Raw genomic sequence first — 25868 nt, forward strand, 5'->3', positions numbered from 1 at the left:
GACTGCATCAGTCTGGCTGGCCAATTGCAGAAAAAACAGCTTATGTGTGTCATTAAATGACCAATGGAAAGGAGATAGCGTCTGGTCTAAAACTGAGAAAAAACAAACCTCATTTTCTGATCAGCGCCCTCACTGGCTGAGGACTCTTTAGGAGCCGGAGGGACTTCATTACAAGCTTCAAAAGCAAACTTCTTCACGTCTTCTTTGCTATCTCTGGGGTCTGGGCTTGAGGCTTCCGGGGGCGCTTCCGCGGCCTCCTCGCTAGAGGCTTCCGTGCGCTCGGAGGCTTTACTACTCTGCTCAACCGGCTGCTCTAGCCCTACAGGCTCACAGTCCGTCCGCGCGCCACCGCCTGGCTGCTCCACGGGCTCCCTTTTCACTACCGCTAACAGGGTGTCTGCCCTGCTCGCCTGAGCTTGCGCTGTTGACTCGCTGGCCAAATCTAAGTCACCCTCCTCCGGGTGGCCGCTGCCAAAAAGGTCCTCTTCCTCCGCAAGCTTTCTGTCTGGCCCCACGCTACTTGTATCCTGTGCCAAGGGCTGCTCCAGCTCGGAACCTTCTTCTTTTACTGGCTCAGATTTACAAGTTTCCCCCAAAATGTCGAGTATTTTCTCATTTTCTACGGATTTAACAGGAATAGAATGGCACAAGGTTTAATTACCAGGGAAATAAAGCAATCACAAATGCGGAACTGGCACGGCTGCCACACTAACACGAAGAGAACCGCTAGCTACACAGAGATTGGAAAACCCGCGGGTACACAAAGTTACACCGGTTACACTACCTGCGCTCCAACCGACTGCTACAGTAAGCCGCTACGCTACATGGAAGAGAAAAGGCCCCCACAGATTCAAACACCTACAACCACGTGGCTGCTTCTCGACAGTCTTCCTCGTGTTTTTGTTCAAGTGTGGGTCTTCAGACTTAGTTTCCCAGTGTCCAAGGTGCCGAACCAAATGCGATCACCATTCGATGACAGCTCAATTTCCAAAGCTTCTTCCGACTTCTTTTAACGGAACAGTCCGATATGCAAACCAGAAACTCTTCTGATGGCGGGAGATAAACGCAGTCCAGAAGGGGAATAACACATTGGAAATTTTCCTGAAGAGACTCTGTTTCCTCTTCTGGAATCCAGTCACTTCTCGGGTTATGAGTGCCCTGACAACCGCTTTATCCTGCCTTAACTGTATTAATCAAAAAGACTGCAGCAAAATATCACAAGATCTGTTTCATGTGTAGAAACACATGGAAGAATCACCGGAGGAATTACTTAAATGCCCCTCTATGCGGTGAGAGAGATGAAGATAATCACTACATCTCACCCAATATATTCGACCTCCAGAAACCAGAAGGGCACTTCCACAGATCTGGTGATATGACTGGGTTTCCAATCTCTGATCCTTGTACGATCTGGATTGTCCACCATTAAAATCATTTACGCGACCATACACAGCTTAGAATATATAGATAGATTGAAAAAAAAGAGTGGGAAAACTTTCAAACCATTAACTGTCGTGTTTCTCTTATCAGTACCTGGCTCCAAGAGAGCTTCTTCAATATCCTGTTTTAAAAAGAAAAGAGAAAGAAATCCACAAGGCACTTAAAAACTGAGCAAATATATTTTCCTGGCAGACATGGCTTCAATCACATGCGAATCAACATTTTCCACTCAAAATGACCCTATTCCATTCTGGGAGCATTCGGTGAGAAGCCCATTATGTTGCCCTCTCCCTGGCACAGCAGTGACACTCGGCCTATTCCGTTCTCCCTGGAGGGTCTGGTAGCCCTAGCAGCCTCTGGAGAGAGCAAAGACAGAGACTGCTCCGTATGTCATACCAGATCTGAGAAAGCTCTATTTCTCCCCAAGTAAGCTGTGATTTATAACTGGAACCTGTCAACAAAACGATCTGTTCACCTCTCTCAAAACCTTCCTGACTGCCCATTGAACTTAAGACAATGGGCCAAATCCTTTCCCTGACCCACAGACTCGGGCAGTCAGGCCTACCCATGTCGGCGGCCTCCAGCCCTACATTCAGCCAGTCTCCCTCCTGGCCCACCGGTGGGACCTCAGTTTGGGTAGGGCTTCCTCTGGGAGCATTTACAGCACAACCCCTTCAACTTCTCCCTGGAAGAACTTCTCCTTCCTAATTATGAACTCCATCCCCACTAGAATGCAAACAGTTAAGACTACTTGTTTGGCTTGACCTCTTACCACGGGCACTCAGCTCAGCATAAGCACTGAACGAATCCTTCTTACACAAACACACGCCCTCTCTCTCCAAGGAAAACCAAGCACTTGTGTTGCATCTCCAGCCCTGTAGCACCAGAAAGGTCACTTACCGGAGGTACTTTGAAATCCAGTGACGAAGCGTCCAAAGTGTTCTCGAAGCCCTCCCCATCCACCTGAAAGACAAAAACAGAGAACCACTTAGTGGAGACAGAGCTGTGAGTGCCAGCCCGACACCTCACCAGTTCCTGAGCGGCCTACGTGTCCACTACCCTCAAGTGCCCACTGCCCCCTCCAAGTCCACTGCTGTTGTTGGGTTTCTGGTGGCCTCCCCGCCGGCTCCAGGGCCAGGTGGCACAGAACCTCTGAGCGGGTCTCCCAGACAGCAGGTGCTCAGTTGGCACCGGCCCAGGAACATGCACACTCTATTCCCAGGCAGCATCTGTTTGTTGGCGGTCCACACACGCAACCCGGACACCATTTCCGGAGCAGAGCTCAGAAGGAAAATGAAAACCTTCACACTTCCCTGATTTCACTTGCTAACAATGCTTTTAAAAGTAACAATAACTAGGGGGGACGCCTGGGTGGCTCAGTGGGTTAAGCCTCTGCTTTCGGCTCAGGTCATGATCCCAGGGTCCTGGGATCGAGTCCCACATCAGGCTCTCTGCTCTGCGGGGAGCCTGCTCCTCCCCACCCCTGCCTGCCTTGCTGCCTACTTGTGATTTCTGTCAAATAAATAAATAAATCTTAAAAAAAAAATAGGGTAACAATATTCAGGAACTTTTACCTACTGTGCCTTATTTAAAACATTTAACTGAACTACTATCTTACACGTCACTGTTTGAAAGCTTTTTACTTCTTCTTCTTCCTTTTTTTTTTTTAATAAAGATTTTATTTATTTCTTTGGCAGAGACAAGTCACAAGTAGGTAGAGAGGCAGGCAGAGAGAGAGGAGGAAGCAGGCTCTCCGCTCAGGGGAGCTTGATCCCAGGACTCTGGGATCATGACCTGAGCTGAAGGCAGAGGATTAACCCATTGAGCCACCCACGCGCCCCGAGAGCTTTTTACTTCTTAAGTGAAATACAAAAACTATGCCCTCCCAAATGTTTTTTTTTTTCCCCCTTTTCCAGGTTTGAAGCTCATGACCTGGATACTTCGATTAACCAAGACGTAAGAAACCAAGTCCGTGCTCTGGAAATAATTAACACACAGCAGGATTGTACCGAGAGAGGCCAAGACCAGCAGGTCAGTTACTCATCGTCACCCTAGGCTGAGGGGCAGTGGTGTTTGTGATTTTTGACCTTTAACATTGAAAGTCCAGTCCGAGAGCACTTTTTCTTTCCCTCCCACTTAAAAAAATAAAAGAAAAGGACAGTGAGAATAGAAAACCTAACCCAAATACAAAAAATTATCAAGGAAACGAAGAGGCTAAATGCACCAAGGTAGTAGGATTAAAATGGCAATCAGTTTTAGAATGGCCACAGAATTCCTCACCAAATGAAGCGAAAGCTCGAGAAAGTAACATTGTTAATAGAATTCAAGTCCTCCTTTATATACAGGAACATTAAGAGTGGTTTTTCTTCCCCACGGGAGGGGTGCTTCGGGGTGCTTCCGAGGGCATGAGCGCTTTCCCTCACTCATGTCTTTCAACATCACCATCTAACCTTGTGCCTAGAGCACATCCTACAAAGACCAACAAGAAGGGGCGCCTGGGTGGCTCCGTGGATTAATGCCTCTGCCTTCGGCTCAGGTCGTGATCCCAGGGTCCTGGGATCGAGCCCCGCATTGGGCTCTCTGCTCAGTGGGGAGCCTACCTGGCCCCCTCTCTGCCTACTTGTGATCTCTCAAATAAATAAAATAAATAAGTAAACAAATAAAATCTTAAAATAGAAAAAAAACAACAACAGGAAGACCCGAATTCTAACATGACGAATTGTTTTTGGTTTCCTGTTTTTCAAAGGAAAATACTTTTACCAACAATGTCAGCCTTTTCCGACTCATGCCGAGGAAGGGCCTCTCGCCCTTGTATCAAACGACTCCTCAGGACCGTTGAAAAGTTAGGCGCCAGCTAACATCGGACTTGCACGCTGTTTAAACAGACATCATTTACCACGAGGCCCGAGACAGGTACCCTGTGTTTATGGTGACCGCTGACCGGGGTGCTGTGCTACCCAACCGCCAGCGTGTGCTCACTCTGCACGGTGGCCCGGGAGCACCACGGAGCCCCAGGGCTGCAGGCACCTTCCCCCGTGTCATCAAGTCACCTACAGCGTGCTCTGCGAGCTGCGCCGGGAGCTCTCGCCGTCGGGCCGCCACGTATTCTTTGCTGTCACAAAGGGAACCGAGAATGCTGTCAGCACCGTCCTCCCCAAAGCCGGGAGCACTGCGATTCTCAACTTCGCTCTCTTCCCACACACCCACATCCATCACGCCGAGGCTCTGCAAGCTGTCGGACCCTGCGTCCGCATCCTCCTGCCAAGAGAACGCACGGTGTCAGCGACGGGGCGGCTGGTCACGGAGCTCCTGCTAGCGCCTCGGCCGCGGACGCCCCATACCTGCCCGTCTCTGGAATCTTCTTCCAGGCCGTTGTCTTCTGCACCTTCTTCCTCCATCTTTTGTCCTGATGACAAAATAATTTTTTAATCAGATAATACTCAGGTTCTGGCCTACAAAATGTGCGTACCTTTTATTCTAGAAATCCCCCCAGTTAAGGGCATGCGCTAAAATGTCTGGGACCAAACCAAAACCGTAACCCATCTATCTAGAAACTGTATACAGCCCAAACATTCAAATCACTACAGTGTGTTCATGTGCGGGCCACCAGCTGTCCTCAACAAGGGAAGTGGAGGGGAATCTGGCGACGACAGGAAACGTTTCTGGCGTCACAACTCAGGGATGCTCCCGGCGGCGGGTGGGAGTGACCCGGGATGCTGGGCGACGCGAGCGTGAAGGACAGAGCACGAAGGACAGCGCCTGCCGGGAAGAATGACCCGCCCCCAACAGTCAACAGCACCAAGCAGGCAAAACACGGTGGCCCACCACACGACGTCTTACAACTTAAAAAAAAAAATTATGGGGGCGCCTGGGTGGCTCAATGGGTTAAGCCTCTGCCTTCTGCTCAGGTTGTGATCTTGGGGTCCTGGGGGTCTGCTCAGCGGGGAGCCTGCTTCCACCTCTCTGCCTGCCTCTCTGCCTCCTTGTGATCTCTCTGTCAAATAAATAAACAAAATCTTAAAAAAAAATTATACTTCTGGGCGCCTGGGTGGCTCAGTGGTTAAGCCGCTGCCTTCGGCTCAGGTCATGATCTCAGGGTCCTGGGATCGAGTCCCGCATCGGGCTCTCTGCTCAGCGGGGAGCCTGCTTCCTCCTCTCTCTCTCTCTGCCTGCCTCTCTGCCTACTTGTGATTTATCTCTGTCAAATAAATAAATAAAATCTTTAAAAAAAAAAAAAATTATACTTCTAAGGAATAATGATATAGGAAAATGCCCACAGTGGGGGGGAACCACAGAGAGTAGTTCCACTTTCATGAAAAGGCGCGTACACATATGGATGCAATCAAGGATAAAGACCATTTATAAAATACACACACGAGAACAACTTAAGCAGTCACCAACAGGGGTTAAAATACAAGATGATAACATTAGAGATGATTTTATTTTCACAGGCATACTTCTTACGTTTTCTAAAGTATCTAGAAGTATGGTTCTTGTAATTTTTTACAAGAATTTTCTCCTGAAATTTCTCAATTTTCTCTTGAAACGAGAAAAACCACACCAAAGGGACATCGATCTTTGCATAAAGACCCAGACTGCAGTGTGTACACTGAAGCGATCTCTGCGCCGCCATCGAGACACTCACTCAAGATGTGTGGCTTTACTGTGTGTGGGGCACTGTGGCCTCTCCGTCACTGGCTCCCACAACACCAGCAGGCTTAGTAGCTGCACCCGACACACAGGTATTCGGTTCACCTCTTAAAAGTGGTTCTCAACGTGTGTGGCAGCAGCACCCACTTTCAGGGTCTGCAGTACCCAGGACGCCAACAGGACAGATGCAGACTGCAAAGTGCCCTGAAGGAAAGGGGGGGATGACCAACGCTGCCAGAGCGGTCCGGACCCCAACTCCAAAGGCCTGGTTTCAGTAACAAAAGCTGCAGGGGTGGGGGACCGAGAGGCTAGAAAACCTAATCCAAAATTATAATCTTTCCAAACAAACCCACGAGGTTCAAAACTTGTCTGTTTCAATGAGCTAAAGAGACGTTCCCTTGTCTCAACCTGAAGTGTTTTTCTCAGAAAGTTTAACTTACTTTTTACTTTTACATAATCTTGAAGACCTAGTTCCAACCAGGACACCACGAGGGTCAGCGCTTTGTGTGTCCAGACTGCTACAGAGTAACAGCCCAGCTCCACCACCTCCACCAAACAGGGCTGGGGCCACCTGTTTTCTCTCCCTGCTTTTGGCGACTTCTCAGAAAAAAAGGGGAAGGGACCAGTGCCCTTCTTATCCCACTACAGCTCCCCTGGGACTGTCATCTCTTTGTACCAACAAAAATAAGTATTACCAAAGCTTTTTTGACAAAATGTTAAGTCCAAGTGGTTTTACCGTCACCTAAACTGTAACCCAGACATTCAGACATGCGCTGCGAGCCCTTGGCTGAGGTTTGGTTTGTCTAATGGTGCAAAGATCCCTGTTAAGAGCCAAGAACACTTTGATTAGTAAGCCTTGACCCTCCCAAGTTTTAAAGGAGCGCCTCCGTTAGAGACTTCCACTAAGAACTTTTAGACGGACAGATACACATTGCTCAGCCTCTGCTCGCCTGACTAGTCAGCACTTACACTCGACCATTACAAGATCAATAAAAACACATCGATGGGTTCAAATTCAGCTTAAAATGTAACTCCTTGGGGCGCCTGGGTGGCTCAGTGGGTTAAAGCCTCTGCCTTCAGCTCAGGTCATGATCCCAGGGACCTGGGATTGAGCCCTGAGTCGGGCTCTCTGCTTGGCGGGGAGCCTGCTTCCTCCTCTCTCTCTGCCTGCCTCTCTGCCTACTTGTGATCTCTGTCAAATAAATAAATAAAATCTTAAAAAAAAAAAAAAAAGCAATGAAGTGTACGCTGTAAATGAGTGAATTCTATAGTATATGAACTATACCTCAATTCGGGAAAAAAAAAAAAGAAATCTCACTGTGGGGCGCCTGGCTGGCTCAGCGCGTAGAACATGTGAATCTTGATCTTGGGGTTGTAAATATGAGCCCCACATCGAATATAGAGATTACTTAAAAATAAGATTTTTCTTTCTTTTTTTATTTTTTAAGATTTATCTATTTATTTATTTGACAGAGAGATCACAAGTAGGCAGAGAGGCAGGCAGAAAGAGGTTGGGGGGGAGCAGGCTCCCCGCTGAGCAGAGAGCTGGATGTGGGGCTCCATCCCAGGACCCTGAGATCATGACCTGAGCCAAAGGCAGAGGCTTAACCCACTCAGCCACCCAGGCGCCCCTTAAAAATAAGATTCTAAAAACAAAACAAAACAAAAAACAACTCACTGGTTTAAAAAAAAAAAAAGGCTGGGTGCAAATTCTCCAACAATCTATTTTGGATCCTTAAAGATACTGAGTTCTACTCTGTCTCAGACTGGTGTCGTTTTCTGTGGTTTGAAATCGTGTTTTGAACTTCTAGCAAGGAAGCCACGTAGCGTATTTGGTTGCTCGGGGCAGCTTTAAGAGTGTGCCTTACGCTGGTTCTTTCTGAATCCCAACAACGAGCCAAGAGGTCTCTAACACATGATTCAATTTTAATTTACATAGCACCTGCACAACTCTCTACTTTTTCCGGCACTCCTGACAGAGCTACGTGTAAGGCAGTGAAAACCAAGCCTATTTGTTAGAGGGGAACAATGAAGGCCAAGGACATTTTCCTGCCCCAAAGGTCAGAAATGGTGTTCAAAAATTCGATCTGTAAGGAAGTTCTCTACACGCTCAGGCCTCCAGCGGCAGTAAGTACGCGCGGGTACCTTTAATGTATCTCTTTGCTGTCCTCTTGCTTGTGGCTTCCAAGGCGACACCAATTTCATCAGGATCCTGCCCTTCTTCCTTAACCGCCTATTAAGAAGAGATGAAACTTCACTACAACACCGTGGACAGCTGCAGGGCACACACCGTTCTTTGTTAAATAACGACGCCCCAGCAAACAAAGTCAAACACTTGGAAAGAGGAGTAACTCCGGTCATACTATCTGGGCTGCCAGCCCAGAAGGCACGGGATGAACCCAGCACAACTCGGTTCTCTCGGGGCCCTAAGCACAAAAGACAAAGGGATGGGAGAGCTGGGGCTCCAGGGTGCGGGTCAATGTCTAGTTTCACAATGGCCCTTAAACTCGATCTTGCCCAAACCTCCACTTTAATACTGATCACCATCAAAGAGACACCGCGCTAAGTCCACCATCTGTAAGGCTGAGCGGGGTTCCACAAGCCAGGTTTGACCTCTGGGGAAAAACCCCACCCGACAGATTGGGGGGGGGGGCGGGTGCTGCTCGGTGCCCTCCTCCAGACGGGCACAGGACTGGGCGCTCCATGGTAAACTCGAGCTAAGAGCTTGCTCCGGCGGGAGAGTCAGCAATCCCTCCAAACTCGGCGCGGGGTTGAACGCGGCCAGGTGGGGCATGAACACCGGGAGCGGGAGATGGAGCAACACCTGAGCCAGCCCGCGGGGAGACATCTCAGGTAGAGAGAGGAGCCCTGGAAGGCACCAACCAGGAGAAGCCCTGGAAGGGCGGGGGTGGGGCATGACAGGAGCGAAAGTCCAGGAGTGGGAACAGCCACAACCCCCACCCCTTTAATATCTCAAAGGCTCTTCGTTCCTCCGTTCCCCAGGGGGGGAAACTGAGGCGCGGGGAGATAAAAGCACCTATCCAAGGTCACAGAACCGAGTCTCCGACCGGAGCCCGGAAGAAGTCCAGGCGGCCGCTCGGCGGCTGAAAGGACGCGCTTTCAGCACTCTCGAGGCGACCAGCTGCAAGGAGGAGCAAAAACAAGGTACAGAGAGGGGTGGTGACGGGCTAAGGTCACAGAGCCGGGCCCCCCGGTCCCCGCTGGCTCGGGCCGGGGTCGGTCACAAGGCGAAAAGGTGGAGGCGGGCCCGTGTCCGGCAATCGCGCTGACAGGCCGGCACGGGGGCGTGCCCCGGCCTCCTGTTCCCACCCGGGACGTCGAGCCGCCTCACCTTCTTGAGCCGCTCCATCAAGACGCTCTTGTTGCCGCCCGTGTCCAGATTCCGCTTCTTCAGCTCCGCCCGCAGGTCTATCACCCGCAAGTCACTCAGCCGCCGCGTCCCGGCCTCCGAGGCACCCGATCCGACAGCGGCTGTGCCAGAACCCGACTCGCTGGACCCTGCCAGAGTCTCCGCCATCCCAGGTCTCACGGCCCCGCCACCCTCTTCCCACACCGCCGGCGGCTGTAGCGGCTCTGGGCACAAAATGGCGCCGCCTAAGAGGAAAACGCACTCGCTTCCTCCCGCCCCGCTTTCCGGCCGCGCATGCGTGCCGCACTTGCCAGCTTTCTTAACAGCACGCGCGCTCGCGCGTCGACCAACCGCACGTTCCCCACCACAACGCGCAGGCGTCGTAACTGCAGCACGCATGTGTCACGGCCGTTCGCGGCGGGAGGCTGGCGAGATGCAATGCGCCTGCGCACTTCCCTTTTAGTGCTCACCACGCATGTGCAAATGCGACCGGCAGCGTCGGCTCCGCGCCGGGTGCGCCTGCGCAGAAGCGAGGCGCGCCAGGGCGGCTGGAGCGGTTCCCTCGCAGGCGGCGCCATTTTGTGCTAGGTACCCAGATAAAACCGGCCCGGTTCTGTGTGAAGTGGGCGGCGGAGCCAGGGTCCCTGGAATGGCGGAGACTCTTTCAGGCCTAGGCGATTCGGGTGCGGTGGGCGCAGCGGCTCTGAGCTCTGCCTCGTCGGAGACCGGGACGCGGCGGCTCAGCGATCTGCGGGTGATCGATCTGCGGGCGGAGCTGAGGAAACGGAATCTGGACTCGAGCGGCAACAAGAGCGTTTTGATGGAGCGGCTCAAAAAGGTAGAGCTGGGGCCCTGCGGGGGCGGGAAGGAGGTGGGAAGGGGGGTCCTGGCGGCCGCGACCGGGGTCCCCTGGCCTCGGGGTCCGCCCCCGGCCCGGTGTGGGGCCTGTGTCTGGTCTGGCGCTCCAGGCTTCTCCCGGCTCCTCCCGGGCCCACGAGGGAGCTCCCACCCCAGCGCGGCCGGGGTGCGAACCTCAGCGCCGCCGTGGGGAGAGCGCGACATCTGGGCGCGACCCGGCGACGGCGCCGCGGCCTTGCGGTGGAGGGCGGCGGGGCACCCAGGCCGAGGGCTCCCGTTCTCCGCGCCCGCCGCCGCGCCGCGCGGCCTTCCTCTCAGGGGCCCACCCCAGCCTCCAGAAACGACGGGAAACCCGGAAGCCCTCGTTTCCTGGGCCAGGTGGGGGGACTCGGCCAAGGTCACACGGCCGTGGCGACAGGCCTGCCGATTTCCTGAGCCCGCGCTGGCCGCCGGGCTTCCCCTGGAGGCTCCGACGCTCGCCGACCGGGGAGGGTGGACGTCCTTCGAGGAGAGGGGCTAGTTTAGCGAGCGACTGCGCCGGGAACAAGTTCGGAGGTTAAAACAAAACAAGACGGCTTGTGGGCTCGCTAGTCCCGGGTCGGGGAAGTAACGCGGAAAGGGAAGCGCTGTTTGCGGTAGCGGGCGGCAACGTGGGAGACCCGGCGGGGGCCGTGAGGGCGGCCGCGGGGCTTCGCCGGCAGGCAGGCAGGCAGGCAGGGCGCCCGTTCTGGGGTCTGGCCTCGGGCCTCTGCCGGGTCTCCGTGGCGCGGACGAGGTCGGACGCGCGCTCGACCTGTTTATGCCGGAAGGAGCCGCAAAGAGCTAGCTTTCGTGTTAGGATGAACCGGGCTTGGCTCGCTGCCTGGCGCGGGAGACGCGATCGTTGTCACAATGCACTTTTCCTCTGCGTGCCTCCGTTTGTCCTGTGCAGCAGCAGGACTGTGGTCCCTGCCGTGAGGGTTCTGAGGGGCCGGTGCCGGAGCCTGAGCAGTTCATTAAACGTTCGGGGCCTGCTGCTTCCCCTTTCCCGGACTCTGGTTGGCTTTTGTGCTCCTCTCCCGTCTGCCTGTTCTCATCTTGGGACTTGGGTGTAATCTCAGCCTCGGCCACCTCCCCACCCAGCCCCCGCAGACGGTGTGACTTGGGACTCTTTCCACCATCCTGGCTCCCCCGCGACGGAGGACCAGGGCATTAATTATTACTGATTACCATTAAGCAGGAGTAGGGATTGGTTCTCATTTTTCGGATGAGGAAGCTAGGGCTCGGAAATGGTGGGTTGATGAGCCCAGAGTCTGTGGGGCTCTTACACCTTGAGTTTGTTTGTTTCTCTATGGATACGAATTCCCTTGGCTCACCTCAGGGCAGGTAGTTCATCAACAAAGATGATCTAGAAAAATTGCTGGAAGGTTGAGGGTTGCCACCAGGGTCTCCCCTCAAGCAAAGTGAAATTGGGACTTTTATCGTTTTTACTCCCAGTCTGCAAGCCGGCAAAGAGGATAGGATGGCACTGAGTTCCAGTCAGATTTGGTGGCTGAGACTGGTGTGTGACTTCAAGGAGCCTCCATCACTGTCCTCTTCGAGCCATTTTTCATTTCTTCTGTTTTCATTTTCTTAGGGGTGTGGTCACAGCATGTAAATAGCAGCAGCCTGTATGTTTACCTGCTACTTGACCCAAGTGAGTCTAGAATTACTGATTGACTTTTTCTTTTTTACTTCTACCGTCTAGTTAGTGTCCCCCCCCCCCCCCTTTTTGGTCATTTTTCCAGAAAGGGCAAATGAGGAAAAGGTGGAAGGAGCACAAAGAGTAGTTTCCCGAGCTCTGTAAGGATGACTCATAGCCTGCAGCGTCCCTAGGGATGATCCTGTAAGCACTGCACCCAGAGGAGATTTACTGAGGGGCAAAACGGTACACCTGTCTGGAGCAGTTCTCTGGTCTCCTAGTGGTATTCCAGAATTCTCTTTTGCCAGGAAGAATGGGACAGATATTCTGGTTGTGCTTTCCTTGATTCCAGAGTAGAACTCCCAGTTCCTCCTCCTCACCCTGGTTTACAGAGAGAAGAGAGATTTTTTTTGTTCCTGGTGTAGATCAGATATGGAGCGTGTAAGCCCACAAATTCACAGCTCTTGCAAATTCAGACTTCCACGCTGAGAAACTCCTGAAGATCTGAAATTTCTGAAACCGTCTGCATATAAAAGATTCTATTTGAAGTAGTTTTAAACAGAATTCTTACTCGCAGGATAATGCAATAAGAAGAGAAAGGGTTATCGGTAAAACCTAAAATCGAAGTCCAGTATCCAAGAATATCACTGAGGACATGCTCAGGAATCGTTTGCTGTGCGCCTCCTTGGTGCTCCGCACTGTGCCGAGTGTGGGTGTGGGCTGCTCAAGGGAACGATGAGCTCTTGGGTGGGAGGTGGGGCTTACCAAGAGATGGTTTTAATTCCTTACCCTTTCAGGCAAGTCCCCTACTGGTTAAGAGCAAGACCTTGGGAGTCAGTCTTAGATGTGCATGATCTGATGAGGTAGTGCGGTTATGTCCAGCCTCATGGCACACACAGTACAATCTCAGCCGAGTGAGTATAAGTATCTGTCCAGACAGTGCCAAGTGTAGGCATGGCATGGAGAGGGAGTCACAGAGGGTCAAACAACACATTGCTGGGTAAAGTCTCGGGAAGGGACTGTGCTTTTTCCTTTCTGAGGTCCCTTGGGTCCAGGAATAGGATGATCTAGATGGTGGCGATATGAATACCAAGAAACAAGTTGACTCCAGAGCCATTGTCCAAGGGAGAGCAAGAGCGCGGATGGGCAGAGGGAGGCCCTTTCCAGATCAGCAACCTGAAGTTTCTGTGAAAGTCAAGTCTGTGTGCTGCCTTTTTTGGTAAACCTTTTTTTAACCTCCCCTCTAGGCAATTGAAGATGAGGGGGGTAATCCTGACGAAATTGAAATCACCTCCGAAGGAAACAAGAAGACGTCAAAGAGATCCAGCAAAGGTATGGAGGATTTTATCAGCACGGCTAATGTTGAGAACTTCCTTCGCAGTTATTTCCTTTGCTAATGAGCCTGTTCACCTGGCTGTGTTTGGGGTCTGGGAACTACCCTGTGAATCCAAAGGGCCTGGGATGAAGCTTTGCGTTTCCTTCAAGATCTCTCCAGTGTATTTTCTTTTTCTAGTACTTGGGAATTCTAAGAGGATGGGAGGGATGTTTGCATGTTGGTTCATCGGGCGCTCCGCAGCCCTCGTTTACCCAGACTTTCAACCTTCTTTACATAGAACTTAGGGCTGCTTGGGTCTCCTACTTCTCTGACTGAGGAATGGAATTTCTCTTTTAAATACCACCTGGCCGGGGCGCCTGGGTGGCTCAGTTGGTTAAGCGGCTGCCTTCAGCTCAGGTCATGATCCCAGGGTCCTGGGATCGAGTCCTGCATCAGGCTCCTTGCTCAACGGGGAGCTTGCTTCTGCGTCTGCCTGTGCTCATTTGCTCTCTCTCCCTCTGTCTCTGACAAATAAATAAATAAAATCTTTAAATACCACCTGGCCGAAAGAGAGTTGTCAGTTTCACAGACTTTGCTTTTAAAATTGCCTAGTGCAGGGGCGCCTGGGTGGCTCAGTGGGTTAAGCCGCTGCCTTGGGCTCAGGTCATGATCTCAGGGTCCTGGGATCGAGTCCCGCATGGGGCTCTCTGCTCAGCAGGGAGCCTGCTTCCTTCTCTCTCTCTCTGCCTGCCTCTCAGTGTACTTGTAATTTCTCTCTGTCAAATAAATAAATAAAATATTAAAAAAAAAAAATTGCCTAGTGCATAAGTGCTCCAGTCCACATGGCAGTAGGGACCGTTACCATCAGACCGAAATCTCCCATTTCCTTCTCCCCTTCAGCGTTCCTCTACTGCATCCTGCGCTTTAGTCAAGTGCCGAAGATGTGCTTCCCTTTCTTGGTCCTCTTTTGCCTAGGCTTACGTTCTCTGCCTACCCCTCTCCCCATGTGTCTGCAGTCAAGTCCTTGTTTATCAGCAAACACCTGTGATCCCACCAGTAGCAACTCCTCCCCCCTTTGCCCTCTGCACGGTCATGACCAGGTTCCTTAGGCCTTGCCTTTTTTTTTTTTTTTTTAAAGATTTTATTTGTTTGTCAGCATTTGCCAGGAAGCTCACAGGCTGGAGGGTGGCAGGCAGAGGGAGAAGCAGGTTCCCCACCAAGCAAGGAGCCCAGTGTGGGACTCAGTCCTAGGACCTGGATCATGACCAGAGCCAAAGGCAGATCGTTAACCAACTGAGCCACCTAGGCGCCCTCGCTTAGATCTTGCTTTAATGCTAATGTCACTCTGCCCCATGTTAATGAGATTGTTGGGGGGCAGGGGCTCTATCTTTCTTGTCAGTTTTCTTCAGTATTTACTTGTAATTTTATTCAGTAACATTCAACTACTGTTTTTAAGAAAGAATCAGTTAAAACTGGACATTTGAACTGTTCTAAAAGTTCTTTTGGTAATTGGTGGCTTTGTTGCGTGAACCCCACAACAAAATGAAATACTCATATAACCTGGCTAGTGGTGAAGAATTGGGTTTGAAAGGTCTAAGGGGCAGGGACTAAGGTCAGCCACACTGTGTGGTGTAAGCCCTTGGACAGCAGCGGTCAGGCAACCTCACTTTGGAATGAAGTCACTTCTGTGGTCCCTAGTACATTGTGCATTTTTTGGCTTTGCCCAAGTAAATGTCTTTGCCAGGATAAGAGTACTGGAAAATCCCAGAAAGATAGTCATACTGGTAGAAAATAGAGCTTCTTGGCCTCCTTATGTGTTTTACTTTCTTTTTAATAAAAGAAATAATTGTGGGGCACCTGGGTGGCTCAGTGGGTTCAAGCCTCTGCCTTCGGCTCAGATCATGGTCCCAAGGTCCTGGGATTGAGCCCTGCATCGGCCTCCCTGCTCTGCAGGGAGTCTGCTTCTTCCTCTGTCTCTCTGCCTGCCTCTGCCTACTTGTGATCTTTGTCAAATAAATAAATAAAATCTTAAAAAAAAAGTACTTGCTTTAAGTCCTTCTTTTTTTTTTTTTTTTTTTTAAAGTATAGGTAAGCATTAAGTAAAATGTAGAAGCAGCTCTTTTTTCCCAGTAAGGGGGTGGTAACCCATTATTAGAAGGTGGGCCATTCTTTCTTAGACTTTTCTGTGTGTATGCAGTCTTCTAAAAGTAAATATATAGAGGGGCGCCTGGGTGGTCAGTTGGTGAAGCATCTCACTTTGGCTCAGGTCATGATCCCAGGGTCCTGGCATCCAGTCCCACATCTTTGGGCTCCTTGTTCAGCAGGGAGCCTGCTTCTTCCTCTCCCTCTGGCGCTCTCCCTGCTTGTGCCTGTGCCCGCGTTGTGTGTGTGTGTGTGTGTGTGTGTGTGTTTCCTTCGCTCTCTAAAATAAATAAGTAAATAAAATCTTTGGAAAAGTAAATATGTAAACATGTTTATACAACCGTGCACATGTATTTTTCTTAAGGAAATAGGTCTTAGTTTACAAAATATTTTTTAGATTGCTTCTTTTATTTTCCACATTAAGGACGTATTTCCATAGTACCTCAAAGTATACAAAGATTTTATTCTTTTTTAAACAGTGTAATTGTAACTTTTCCGATCAGTGTACCACAGTTTAGCTCATCAGTCTCCTTTGTTATTAAACTGTTGAGATTTTTTTTTTTCCATTTTTGACTTGGCATTTCCAGTTTTCAGTGCTGCCATGAACCAGAAATGTCTATATGTAAAGAAACCTATTTTTTGATTTTTTAAAAAAATATTTTGGGAGGGGATGAGTTGAGAAAGCACAAGCAGGGGCGAGGGGCAGAGGCAAAGGGAGAAGCAGACTCCCCGCTGAGCAGTGAGCCTGCCGGATGCAGGACTTGATCCCCAGGACCCTTGGATCAGAACCTGAATCCAAGGCAGATGCTCAACTGACTGAGCCACCCAGGTGCCCTATTTTTTGATAACTTAATTAGAAGTAGAATTATGGGGTCAAGGATATGTGCATTTTGAAATAGCTACTGACAAGTAGCTCTTCTAACAGACTGTGCTGGCTGGTATCTCCACCAGCACCCAGGAGCAGAGGGCCGCCTATTGCAAATCTTCCTGAACATTGAGGATTATCTTGTTAAATCTATGTTTAAGGAGAAAACTACTATGTTTATCTGCATTTGTTCACAGGTAAAGTGTTAATTTACATCTGGTTACAGGTTAAACTGCTTCTGGTAATCGGCCATCTGAACTTTCTGAACTGCCTTTAAGGCCCTTTGCATACTTTTCTGCTGAGTTTGTCTTACTGATTTTTGAGTGCTCGCTCTCTAAAATGTCGCAGTTGTTTTTCCTAGTGTGTCATTTGACCTGACTTGTGCATGATGTTTTGGTCCTTTGAGTTTTAATCTTTAATACAGTCTGCACTGTGAACCTATTCTGTATGGTTTCTAGATTTTTTTTTTTTCAAAGATTTTGTTTATTTAACAGAAAGAGACACAGGGAGAGAGGGAGCACAAGCAGGGGGAGTGGGAGAGGGAGAAGCAGGCTTCCCGCGGAGCAGGGAGCCTGATGCAGGGCTCCATGCCAGGACCCTGGGATCATGACCAGAGCGGAAGGCAGCTGCTTAAGGACCAAGCCACCCAGGCACCCCTGGTTTCTAGATTTTGTTGTGTTTTTAAAGGCCCTCCTTGGGGCGCCTGCGTGGCTCAGTCAGTGAAACATCCCAACTGTTGACTTCCATCTCGGGTCGTCATCTGCAAGTAGGTGGACGGGGGCTGGAGCTCCGCGGCAGGCTGAGTGCAGATTTGCGGAGATTCTCTCCCTCCCCCTCTGCTCCTGCACATTTGCACACTCTTTCTCTAAATAGATAAAAATCTTTTTTTTTTTTATGTTATTTTTAGAAAGCAAAAAAAGAGAGAGAGAAAGAAAAGTCCTTCTTTGCTTTAAAATTATAAAACGTATTCTATGTTGTAGAGTAATATTTATGGTTTTGTTTTTTTTGTTGTTGTTGTTGTTGTTTTTTTAAAGATTTTATTTATTTACTTGAGAGAGAGCATGAATGAGGAGAAGGTCAGAGAGAGAAGCAGACTCCCCATGGAGCTGGGAGCCCGATGCGGGACTCGATCCCGGGACTCCAGGATCATGACCTGAGCGGAAGGCAGTCGTCCAGCCAACTGAGCCACCCAGGCGTCCCGGTTTTGTTTTTTAATTCGGATGTTTAATTCGCTTGGAATTTACACGTGCTGTGAGATACGTAGGGATCAGAGTACAGAACATTTCTGTTTCTTTGTGCTCTTTCCCAGTCACACTCCCTGAAGCCCCCTAACACCTCACCCCACTCCAGAAACAGTTTGTTGTGATGACTTTCATGATGAATTAGTTTTGCCTGTTCTAGAACTTCATGTCAAATGGAACCATTCAGTGTGAACTCTCTCGTGTCTGGTTCTTTGCTCGACGTCATTTGTTCGATTCCTGAGCGGTACGGTCCGTGTTACATTGGCTGGGGCGAGCATGTGCGTTCTATTGTATTGTTTTCAGCAGCCTTACTACATTTTAGGAAGAGTTTAATGAAAGTAAGTTCGTTCTTCTGACCCGCTTGGTGAACAAACTGAAAATGCTTTGAAACCTGCATACTGATTACCGTAATCACAGTCTCAGTGTGTGTCAGGCGGTTTCGGCACTTCCCCAGAGTAGTTCCATACCAGGAATCTGTTAAGCATAATCTTTTTTAAAGTAATTATCAGAAAAGCAAACCTCACTGGCAAAGTAAAGTTGATCTGTTTGCTTTTTAGCTCTTACCGATCCTGTGCTGTTTGTCTGTTGTGACACAGGTTAATCATAAGGAAAAGATGCAAGAATCAAAAATTTTTCACGTGTCCTTCATCCAGCCTCCCCAGATGTTAGCATTTTACTAAGTTTCTTTATCCTGCCACCACCTCCTTATGTGTGTTTTGTTTCATTTCTGAGCTACGTGAGAATAAATGGCCGGCATGGACCCCTTTGACCCACAAGCTTCCGTATCGCCTGGCAGCAAGCGTATTACAGAGCCCTAGTTAATCAAAATTGAGGCATTAACATAGATACAGTTGCCTAAGCTGAGATCTTCTTTAGATGTTAGATTCTTTATTGCTCAAAACGAAGAATCATCCAGGGTCGGGCATTGCGTGCAGTTGTCACGTGTCCCGGGGCAGTTTCTGAGACTTCCGTTGTGTTCCTGTCTTGCCGGTTTTGAAGCGTACAGACCATTTGTTTTGAAGGCTGGTTTCTGAATTGGGGTTTATTTATTTGTTCATTCATTCATTTTGTTCTCCTCTCATTAGGTCCAGATGAAACACTTTTGTCAGCAGTACCACACACATTCCTCTCCCTCTGTGCTCTCTGTTCCTCGGCATATCCTCGCAAGGCACATGCTGTCCAGTTGAGTACTGCCTGAAAGTGCTGCTGGTCGGGTTTCTCCACTGGAAAGTTACTCTCTTACCCTTTGTAATTTTATCTCTGGGGGAGAAACTGTAAGACTTCTCTAAATATCTTGTTCATCCTCCACTAGTTTTATCACCCCCTGATTGCTATCTGTTGGTGATTTTCTAAATTTATTATCCTATCTACATTTCTTAGTTGGTTTCTGCTGTAAGGGGTGACTCGCCCTTCTTCCCTATTTATCAGTGTGTACTCAGAGAGTCTTACTTCGTTCAGTAAGTTATAAACCTTTGTGATGATTATTTTAATGTTCTTATTGTTCCAGTGAGAGCCCTTCAGGCTGACTTGTGTGTCCTTTTGACGTATCCCTGTCCGTCTTCGAACACCTTCTTACGTTCTGGCAGAACAGGGCATTCCAATCTCTTGTACTTCCTGCTGCACCTTGGGAATCAGGCATTTCCTCTAGGCTCCCCTGTCCTTTGTGGAGAGTGGTACCTTGTAGGCCAGTGCTGGGTGTGTAAGGTCTGTTGGACTGAATAAGCCTCATGAAATTAAATCCTGGTGAAGCAATCAGATTAGCCAGTGACAGCTTCAGAAACATGAAAAAATAAAGCTCTGGCTAATATGAGCTGTGTACCAACTGAGCTTGCTAGCCAGTTAAAATTGTTTACTAACTGATTCTCTTGGATTTTGGAGGTGGCAGTCATACTTGAGACTGAAGCAGGGTGGATATTAAAAAAAAAAACACGTTTAGTGTTCTTAAATGGCAAAATAAAAGTAAAAGGAAATATTTAAGACCTGTGACATGACTAATTTTGAGGTTTTCTTAGGCGTGATGATCTTGCTAGAAAGTTGTTGATCATCCCCAAGCTGATCTTAAAAGAAAGTGCATAACAACTGAAATTTTGAATAATCAGTGACATAGAGTTGCTCTCATTTTACTAGTAGGTTATCAGAAGAGTCGGAAGTTTGAAGATTTGTTCGTCTTAAAGTTGGCATTGGGGTTGCCTGGCTGACTCAGTTGTTAACGCGAGCAGCTCTTCATCTCAGGGTCACGGGTTCAAGCCCCATGTTGGGTATAGAGCCTACTTTATATATATATGGTTTTTAAGATTTTTTATTTATTTGCCGGATAGCAAGAGAGGGAACAGAAGTAAGCGGGAATGGGAGAGGGAGAGGCAGGCTTCCTGCTGAGCAGGGAGCCCGATGCGGGACTCGATCTCAGAACCCTGGGATTGTGACCTGAGCTGAAGGCAGACGCTTAATGACTGAGCCACCCAGGCGCCCCTAAAATATATATATTTTTTAAAGGTGGCTCTAGGGACGCCTGGGTGGTTCAGTGGGTTAAGCTTCTGCCTTCAGCTCAGGTCATGATATCCGGGTCCTGGGATCAAGCCCCACATCAGGCTCTCTGCTCAGTGGGGAGCCTGTTTCCCCCTCTCTCTGTCTGCCTCTCTGCCTACTTATGATCTCTGTCTCTCAAATTAATAAATAAAAGGTGGCTCTAAGGGTTTTTCAGTAGATGATGCTGGAGCAGTTGGCTCTATCTGACGGTGGGGAAGGACGTGTTCTTCCTCCTTTTGTGGAAAATAGACATTCTGGCTAGGAAAGTACTTTTATAGTCGCCTTGGTGAGGGAGACCTGAAAGGACACTAAAAGTAAAACAAAAAGGCAAATAAACTCAGCTGCATGAAAGGTTTAATTCTCTCAGCAGAAGACATCATAAATAATCCGAGTGCAACAGACTTTGAAGCAGCGTTGTGGAATACAAATATCCAGGAAACGTCGAGTATTCTTACACATCAGTAAGGCAAACATGCGGTCCGGTCGGGCGAAGTAGAGACTGTGAATAAGCAGTTCGCAGACTAGAGAAGAAACAAACATGGACTGTGATACAAACGTTCTCTCGGGAGAGAGTGAAGGAAGGCACACAAAAGCAGAATTATCATTTTGTCTCTCACACTCGTGAAACCTTACACTGCTCGCAGTGTCCCGTGCTAGCAAGGGGGTGAGAGGTGGGCAGCCGTTGCACGTGCTGAATTGAAGCCTCTTTGCACGGTGGCCACAAACAGAAGAACGCGCGTGGCATGATGTGAAACACGCAGGAGGGTCCGCATGCCATGCGGGAAGGTCCTTAGGAGCACGACTCTTCCATGGAAGTAAAACTCACGGTAAAATGAGGACATAGGTACGCCAGTGTATTTATGATCAAATATGTTTTAAAAGTAATGACCTGCCCACTCGGGGTGCTGTGGGGGAATCCGGCAGACGTCGGGGGAGGCGGTCCCACTGGTGAGTTCGGACATGATCCCCGAGGCAGAAGCTCCGCAGGGCAAGAGGAGCTAGGATCCCAGGCAGGGAGGCTGGGGCCAGGTTAAGGAAGCCAGAGCGGGGCAGATAGAGCTGTGCCTTCTGATTTGGAGGCTGCGAATGCGGATGACACTCTGGAGGAAGGATCTGAGGGCCACCTTTTTCCCCTTGGTGCTGAAGCAAGCGCTTGGCTTTGTTCGCGAGAGCTCTGGTTTCCATTCTCATCAGTTCTGCATTGGCTTAAGCACATTTTTTTCTTCTTTCTAGAAAGTAGGGTGCCTTTTCCCAAATAGTGCTTCTTGATCAGCTTTCCAGCCAGGGTTATGCTTTCTTCTGTATGTACTCAAGACTAAGTGTTTTTTTTTTTGTTGGTTTTTTAAAATATTTTATTTATTTGACAGACAGATCACAAGTAGGCGGAGAGGCAGGCAGAGAGAGAGGAGGAAGCAGGCTCCCCAGCGAGCAGAGAGCCCGATGTGGGGCTCGATCCCAGAACCCTAGGATCACGACCTGAGCCAAAGGCAAAGGCTTTAACCCACTGAGCCACCCAGGTGCCCCGTTTTTGTTTTTTAAAGGCTTTATATGTTTATTTGATAGAGGTAGCAAGAGAGGGAACATAGCACAGGGGAGCTGGAGTGGGAGAAACAGGGAACCCGATGGGGGCTCCATCCCAGGATGCTGGGATCATGACCTGAGCTGAAGACAGATGCTTAATGACTGAGCCACCCAGGCGCCCCAAGACTAAATGTTCTTAAGAGCACTCATTCCTTTGTGCCCTTTCTTAATTGAGAAAGCTCCCCGACCCCACCCCAGCGGGTTTGGGCTGCAGTATATCGGTGCTACCCTTTGGGGCAAAGGTGGTTGTGAAAGTGGAAAACTGATTTTACTTGTTGGAAACCTGCTGCCTCTCTTGTGAAAGGGAGAGAGAAAGGATTGCAAATTTGTGGTGACCTACTTAGATTTTTCCTAGTAATTAGGATAGAACTGGACAAAAACCAATAAATATATTTTAGAATGACTTTAGCTTTATCAGATATAAGTCTGTGGAAATGCTGCTGGTGCAACTTCCTGATATCTTTACATAAAGGCCATTGGGTTGAGTTCCAGACATTTTTTTAAAAAGCTCGAGGCATGTTTTGTCATAGATACTACAAAATGGCAATGGTGTTCCCAGCCAGCCACTAAGGCTGTTTCACATAATGTATTGAATTCTGCTGTTAGTGTCATGATCTCATTTTTTAAATAATGTATTCCTGACAAATCTTTCGGATTTCCTGAAAGATATTCTTGAATGAAATTAGAATATGGAAAAATCAGGGGTGCCTGGGTGGCTCAGTCGGTTGGGCATCTGCCTTTGGCTCAGGTCAGTATCCCAGATCAAGCCCCTAGTCTCAGTCCCTGCATAGCAGAGAGCCTGCTTCCCCCTGGGCCCCTGTCCTTGCTTGTGCTCGCTCTCTGTGTCAAATAACTGAATAAACTCTTAAAAAAAAAAAAAAAGAATATAGAAAAATGAGGTAACACATGTAATAAGGAAGTTCTTATCCATGAGAGAGTTATTTATTTATTCATAAAATTTAAAACATCTCAATTTTGGTATAAATGATTGGGTTTGGGTTTTTATCCCCCCCCCCCTTTTTGCCCTGAATATTACACATTTCATACACTTAGAAGCTTAATTCTTAAGTATAAGCAAGGTAGTGTCATGTCCTTTACATTCCTCAAAAACCCTTAGTGCCCTTAGGAAATTGATGCTCATTTTGGGGAAAAGGTGTTGAGGGAAGTGAGTTTTTTCGTTTTGTGACTAAGTCACAAAAGAAGTTGAGCACTGTCCTTGTGATAAGGAGCTGTAGCTCCAGAGCACATCACGTGACCGCGCAACCCTCTGCTTTGGAGACCTGGTCTCGTATGTCATACATGGGATTTTATTCCTCATGGTGCAGAGAGTAAGTTTAATTGTAGCAAGCCTGTTCTTAGACCCAAACTTCACTTTTCCCCTAATCTTTCAGTCTTACTATGGCTAGTGATCTCCATTTTCTCTACAGCCCTAACATTTCTATTAACATTTACATTTTCCTATTTCTTTTTTTATTCATCCTCATAATTTATACAAAAAAATAAAGGCGAATGGCCACATAAAAGCTATTTCGAGGAGTGTGCCCATGTGCCTGCCCACGGTGAACTGTCATCTTCAGAACAGATTGTGAGTGTCCTAAAATAAATCTATTCATAAGAAATACTAAAAGGTTGAGTGACGGAAGTTAAGGGGAAATGATTTCCTCATTTTTCAAAGCAGTGGAGTCAAATTTGTCTAAAAATTGAAATGTGAGACAGAAAATGAGTCTAGCCTCCTGAACAAGAAAAACAAAAAAATACTCAACCTAAGGATATATTCAGGTATAAAAGTTTTCCCTTTTTGCCTGGAACATTGGCAGGGGTAAGAAATAAGAGCTGTTTTTAAAAGAGATTCCGAAAGATCAGGGCTTTGATTCGTCGTTGATGGACCTGTACCGGAGCAGCTTTCCTCTGGGGCATCTTGGTAATATGCGGGTTCTTTGTTTTTACTAAAAGCCTTAAAAATATACATACCCTTTGCCTTAGGAATGCCATTTCTAGAAATATGCTCTAAAATGGTAATTGCTTATGTGCAAAAAGAATGGTCAGGATGTTCTTTATAAGCGTTTTCTTGAGTTTCCGTGCACGTGTATTAATTAGATCAACAGCACTCTCTCTATATAATGCCGTGAAAGAATATGGAAATAAATTCGTAACATAGTAGTTGGGAAGGTCACAGAATGACGGAACAGTGTCATTTTTGTAAGCATAGTGCATGTTTACACATAGAATAGAGGCGGATGTCTGTGGGTGTCAGGGTAACATGGGGGCTAACTCTAGGTGGTAAAATTATGAATGGCTTTTCTTACTGCTTAGTTATATTTTGTTTTATATCCGTTTCTGTTGGAAAATATGCCCCATGTTTCTTAACTAAAAAACAATACACTGTATGAAAATTTTTTTTTTCCCACAAGCAAAGCTACTCGACACGAAGTAGGGTCATACCTTGACCCTAAGCTCTCATTTCCAGCTCCTTAGACTCGTGCCCCCTCCCCCCCCACTTGATGAGAACAGAACCTCCTGTGCTTGGGCTGTGAGCGAGCTTACGCTTACAGGATTATTGTTCTGAAATTGGGAAGTACTACAGGTTTTGGTGTCTGATTCCGTGATGCTTAGGGCCTGTAAAAGTTACTGCTTCTGGAAGGTACAGGTCATTGATCAGGTTCTGTAAACTGTTCTGTCTTCAGGGCGTAAACCAGAAGAAGAGGGCGTGGAGGACAACGGGCTAGAGGAGAATTCTGGGGACGGACAGGTATGTGCAGCCTTGTCAGTGAATCGGCTTGGTGGGCGGACTCTGGCAGTCACGGGACGGCTGGGTTCTGTTTCGTTGCAGGAGGATGTTGAAACGAGCTTGGAGAACTTGCAGGACATCGACATGATGGACATCAGCGTATTGGATGAAGCGGAGATCGACAACGGCAGCGTCGCCGACTGTGTAGACGACGACGATGCGGATAACCTCCCAGAGTCCCTGTCCGAAAGCCGAGAGCTAGTCGAGGGGGAAATGAAAGAGCTTCCTGAGCAGCTTCAAGAACACGCTGTAGGTAACGCGGCAGTGTCTCTCTAGGATGCGCCGTGAATGTCGTGAGAGATGATAGGGTTTATGTTTGGAATCAAGCTCTCTCGGGGCTGGTTCCGTGGGACTGCGGAGAATCCCGACCATTCTGAAAACACTTTGTTGAGAAGTGTCTCAGCTCGCCGAGGTGAACTTGCCAGGGCTGTGTCGTCATGAAGCATTTCGGGGTGCTGTCAAAGACCTTCCTGTTAGAGGAGCTTGGTCTGTGGTGGTATGGCTCGCATGCCTTGAAAGTAGCGAAAGAGGTTGAAAGTTTCCTGATGAAGAACCAATCTGTGCCTTCCTCCTAGTCAGTCTTTCATAAAGTAAGCTTTGACGTGGTGTTTTTTCTTTTTTTTTTTTTTAAGATTTTATTTATTTATTTGATAGAGATCACAGGCAGAGACGCAGGCAGAGAGAGAGGGGGAAGCAGGCTCCCTGCTGAGCAGAGAGCCCGACGCGGGACTCGATCCCAGGACCCTGAGATCATGAGCTGAGCCCAAGGCAGTGGCTTAACCCCCTGAGCCACCCAGGCGCCACTTTGACGTGGTTTTTAAAGCATTCGTGTTTTTGTTGGTTTTTTTTTTTTTTTTTTTTTTTTTTTTTCATTTTAGAAACAAATCTAATTATACTACAGTTATAAAGGTAGTATTTATTGAGTTCTGTTTGCCAGGCATTAGGCAGCTGTCCTTTTAACAAGAATAGGACGTATGTGCGTGGTATTTTGCCGATTCTCCACTTGAGGAAATCAGGGAGTGAAGAGGTAGAGAAGGCTCCCCAGGCAGCACATAGCTCAGAAGAGAAGGAGAATTAAACCCGGGCTGATTCCACAGTCTGTGTGCTTCACTCCCACATCGTGTGCACTTGGTGCAAATTATTTATTAGATTACTTTCCATGAGGAAGCGTGCGTGTCGGGTGGACTGAAAAGGCTGTGAAAATTAGAAGCTCTTGGGCTTCTCAGTAGAAATCCTTATGTGTTGGTTGCTGGGAGGTACCTTGTTGTCTTCGTGGCTCCAGTCTTGCAGTGAGTGTCCCATGCACCCCAGGGGACGGTAGCCCTGTTCTCTGCTAGTGGATCTGCTTCTGCCGTGCCTTAGAATATTTTCGCATTTCCTCCTGGAAGTGATTCTGAGTATCCTGAGAAGTAGGGGACTGTCATCTTTGAAT

At 48.5% G+C, this 25868-nt stretch overlaps 2 protein-coding genes across 8 annotated transcripts in view; one reads left to right on the forward strand and one right to left on the reverse strand.

The window, feature by feature from the left end:
- SAFB2 (scaffold attachment factor B2) overlaps positions 1 to 9721 on the reverse strand; it is a 32534-nt gene extending 22813 nt beyond the window's left edge. For 2 of the 4 annotated variants that reach the window (XM_059388744.1, XM_059388743.1), the window contains exons 1-7: positions 9443 to 9721; positions 8236 to 8323; positions 4782 to 4846; positions 4495 to 4698; positions 2341 to 2403; positions 1534 to 1561; positions 109 to 619 (exon numbers count right to left, since the gene is read on the reverse strand). In XM_059388744.1, the coding sequence (XP_059244727.1) occupies positions 109 to 619; positions 1534 to 1561; positions 2341 to 2403; positions 4495 to 4698; positions 4782 to 4846; positions 8236 to 8323; positions 9443 to 9628 (1145 nt within the window). In that variant the 5' untranslated portion in view covers positions 9629 to 9721. The remainder of the gene's footprint in view (positions 1 to 108; positions 620 to 1533; positions 1562 to 2340; positions 2404 to 4494; positions 4699 to 4781; positions 4847 to 8235; positions 8324 to 9442) is intronic. The other 2 variants (XM_059388746.1, XM_059388745.1) reach the window with 2 other exon arrangements.
- Positions 9722 to 9971: 250 nt separating this feature from the next.
- The window catches only part of SAFB (scaffold attachment factor B), a 36649-nt gene continuing 20752 nt past the window's right edge, over positions 9972 to 25868 (forward strand). For 2 of the 4 annotated variants that reach the window (XM_059388747.1, XM_059388748.1), the window contains exons 1-4: positions 9972 to 10298; positions 13226 to 13310; positions 24333 to 24397; positions 24479 to 24685. In XM_059388747.1, coding sequence (XP_059244730.1) covers positions 10110 to 10298; positions 13226 to 13310; positions 24333 to 24397; positions 24479 to 24685 — 546 coding nt within the window. In that variant the 5' untranslated portion in view covers positions 9972 to 10109. The remainder of the gene's footprint in view (positions 10299 to 13225; positions 13311 to 24332; positions 24398 to 24478; positions 24686 to 25868) is intronic. The other 2 variants (XM_059388749.1, XM_059388750.1) reach the window with 1 other exon arrangement.

Source organism: Mustela nigripes, chromosome 2, assembly GCF_022355385.1.
Source record: "Mustela nigripes isolate SB6536 chromosome 2, MUSNIG.SB6536, whole genome shotgun sequence".
NCBI classification, from domain to species: Eukaryota; Metazoa; Chordata; class Mammalia; order Carnivora; family Mustelidae; genus Mustela; species Mustela nigripes.